This window comes from Elephantulus edwardii, unplaced genomic scaffold (assembly GCF_000299155.1).
Source record: "Elephantulus edwardii isolate Elephantulus edwardi_28Jun2011 unplaced genomic scaffold, EleEdw1.0 scaffold00073, whole genome shotgun sequence".
NCBI classification, from domain to species: domain Eukaryota; kingdom Metazoa; phylum Chordata; class Mammalia; order Macroscelidea; family Macroscelididae; genus Elephantulus; species Elephantulus edwardii.
This window is the reverse complement of record NW_006399823.1, coordinates 12,106,212-12,109,039: the sequence shown is the minus strand read 5'-3', so window position 1 is coordinate 12,109,039 and position 2,828 is coordinate 12,106,212. Positions and strand designations below refer to the sequence as shown.

The window sequence follows — 2,828 nt, the reverse complement described above, 5'->3', positions numbered from 1 at the left end:
GCTGGCCCAGCAGCAGCGGGTGCACAGGGCGCGCCACGACTCCAGCGTCTTGCCAGACCAGACCCACACGCCCGAGGTGATGCCCACGACCAGGCACATGAAGTACTTGAGCATGAAGACCGCATAGTCGGGTCGCCGGGCCTGGTCGGGCTGCAGGTCCCGCAAGCATGGGCAGTTGTGCGTGGCCTCCCAGCGCGGTCGATTGTGCTGCTCGTAGAAGAGGCAGGCGACCACAACCGCGGCTGGCACGGTGTAAAGCACGGTGAAGAGGCCCAGGCGGATCATGAGCTTCTCCAGCTTGTGCGTCTTGGTGGGCCCGCCCTGCTGCTTGATGACTGAGCGAATGCGGAAGAGCGACACGAAGCCCGCCAGCAGGAACATGGTGCCAATGAAGAGGTAGATGACGAGAGGTGCCAACACGAAGCCGCGCAGGTTGTCGAGGCTTTGGTTACCCACGTAGCAGATGCCCGCCACGGGATCGCCGTCCACGGAGCTGAGCGCCAGCACGGCGATGGACTTGACGCTGGGCACGAGCCACGCGGCCAGATGGAAGTACTGCGAGTAGCCGGCGATTGCCTCGTTGCCCCACTTCATGCCTGCGGCCAGAAACCACGTCAGTGACAGAATCACCCACCAGATGGAGCTGGCCATGCCGAAGAAGTAGACGAGCAGGAAGACGACTGTACAAAGCGCTGGGCCGGTGGTCTCGTAGCGCACGTGTTGTTCCACGGCGCCCAGCTCCTCATACTCGCTGCGCCCTCCGGGGCCGCCCGCACCCGCACCCGCGCCCGCAGCTCCCGCGCTCGCCGCCGCCGCTGCGCTGCCGGCAGCCCCCGCGCCGCCCGGGCCAGGCGCGCCGCCGCTGCACGCCACCTTCTCGTGGCCCGCCACTAGGCGCACCAAGTAGCCTACCGACACGAAGAGGTAGCAGGCCGAAAGGAAGATGATGGGCCGCTCAGGGTACTTGAAACGCTCCATGTCAATCAGGAAAGTGGAGACGGTGGCGAAGGTGGACACGAAGCAGAGCACCGACCACAGGCCGATCCAGAAGACGGTGAAGGCGCGCTCGTCTTGGCTGAAAAAAGGGTTGTGGCAGGGCAGCGCGCAGTTGGCGATCTGGCCTGTCTTGACGCGGTTGTACAGAGGGTGCCGCTCACTGGACACGCTCACCATGGGCGCCCGGCACTGGCAGCCCGGCTCGCAGGGCGCCGAGCCGCCGCCAGGGGGCCTTGCCTTCCCGCCGCTGCCGCCGCGCGCAGGGGGCGCCGCCGTGTCTCCACCGCCGTTCTTGCCGCCACGGTGCGGGGGCCTACCCCCTGGCGAACGGCTGTGGCCACTGCCGGTGGGCGGCTGCTCGCCAGGAAGCGGTGGTGGCGGCGGCGGATGGCGGCGCGGCGGGCTGGGAGCGGCGGTGGTGAGGTCGGTGCGGTTGTAGTCCATGCATAGCGTGTCAGGGTTGCCCTGCTCCGGCAGCCGGTCGCAGCGCATGCGGTCGGGCCAGGCGAAACCGTACTGGCGCATGAGCGGCGCGCAGCCGGCCTTGGCGCGCTCGCACACGGAACGGCAGGGCGGCAGCGGCTTCTTGTAGTCTTCCAGGCAGATGGGAGTGTACATGCTGCACAGGAAGAACTTGAGGTCCGGCGAGCACTGGATCTCCACCAGTGGCCAGAACTGGTGCACTTCCAGGCCCGCCTCATCTTGAGTGTCGTGGTTGAACTGGTTGGGCATGTAGGTGTAGTTGTAGCCAATGCCCTTGCACAGGGGCACCGTGATCTCCTGGCATGCTAGCTCCTTGGCCGAGGCGGCCGCCGCGCCGCTGGAGCGCTGCAGCAGCGCAAAGGCGGCTAGCAGCGAGGTCACTTCCAACAGGTAACTCCACTCCATGCTGGGTGCCTCAGCCCTGCGCGCTGCCGCTGCGTTCTAGCCCCTCCAAGCGGCGGGCGTCCCGGGCCCCGGCTAGGAGGTGCGGCGAGGCGCACTTGGAAACCAGAAGAGAGGAAGTAGCCGGCCTCCCTCTTCGGGGGAGGGGAGTCTGCCGAAAGCCCCCGCTCAGGGCAGAGTCCCAGCGGCACGGTCCGGAAGACTGGGCAGGAATCCGTCCAAACCTCCTTTCCGCCGCCTGGCCGGCCTCTCAGGGGAGCCGGGCAGAAAGCGCCGCTCCGCGCTCTTGCCCTTCTCGGGTCGCACAGTGGTTCCGAGGAAATTAGGGAGTGGGCTGCAGGCGAGCACGGTTGTCCCCCTAGGGTCTTCCCCCTGTTTATTTCTGTCCGATTTCAGCTCGCGCAGAATAGAGTTGCTGGCCTCTGGCTCATCTTTCTGCACTTGCTTTCTCGCTCTGCCTCCAAGCTGCGGCCACTTTTCCGCCGCGACTCCCCAGCTGGCGGCGACTTTGCAGAGCACAGAAGGTGGCGGAGCAGCAAGTTTCCTCTCCAGCCCCCGTGATGCAGAGTCAAGATGGCTGAGCCAGGCGCACTCCGAGTCCAGGGTCAACCTTTCCAGCCCGCTCTCTCCCCAAGGGGACACATTCCTACTCCCACAGCCTCGGCCAGCGCCCCGAGTTCGGCGGGGCACCTCGCCTCCGACGAGGCTGCTGCCTCTTCTCCCCGGAGTCCGTCAGTCAGTCCGCCCGCTCGGACAGACAAATCCCGCCTCCGGGTAAAAGTCCGCGCCGTGCTACGGCTTGTAATCAAGCGAGTTGCAGGCAGTTGTCTTCTTGCCGAAAGACAAATCTGAAAAAAAAAAAAAAAACACAACAGAATCCAGACAGAAAGGCAACGCGAAAACACCTGAGCTGATCGGCGCTGGCTGGAGCCGCCGGCGCCGCCACC

General features: G+C 65.7%; 1 protein-coding gene across 1 annotated transcript in view; it reads right to left on the bottom strand.

Moving 5' to 3' along the window:
• Positions 1-1,884, bottom strand: part of FZD8 (frizzled class receptor 8) — a 2,116-nt gene extending 232 nt beyond the window's left edge. The window contains exon 1 of the mRNA XM_006888959.1: positions 7-1,884. Within this exon, the coding sequence (XP_006889021.1) occupies positions 7-1,884 (1,878 nt within the window). The remainder of the gene's footprint in view (positions 1-6) is intronic.
• Between the last annotated feature and the right edge of the window lie 944 nt (positions 1,885-2,828).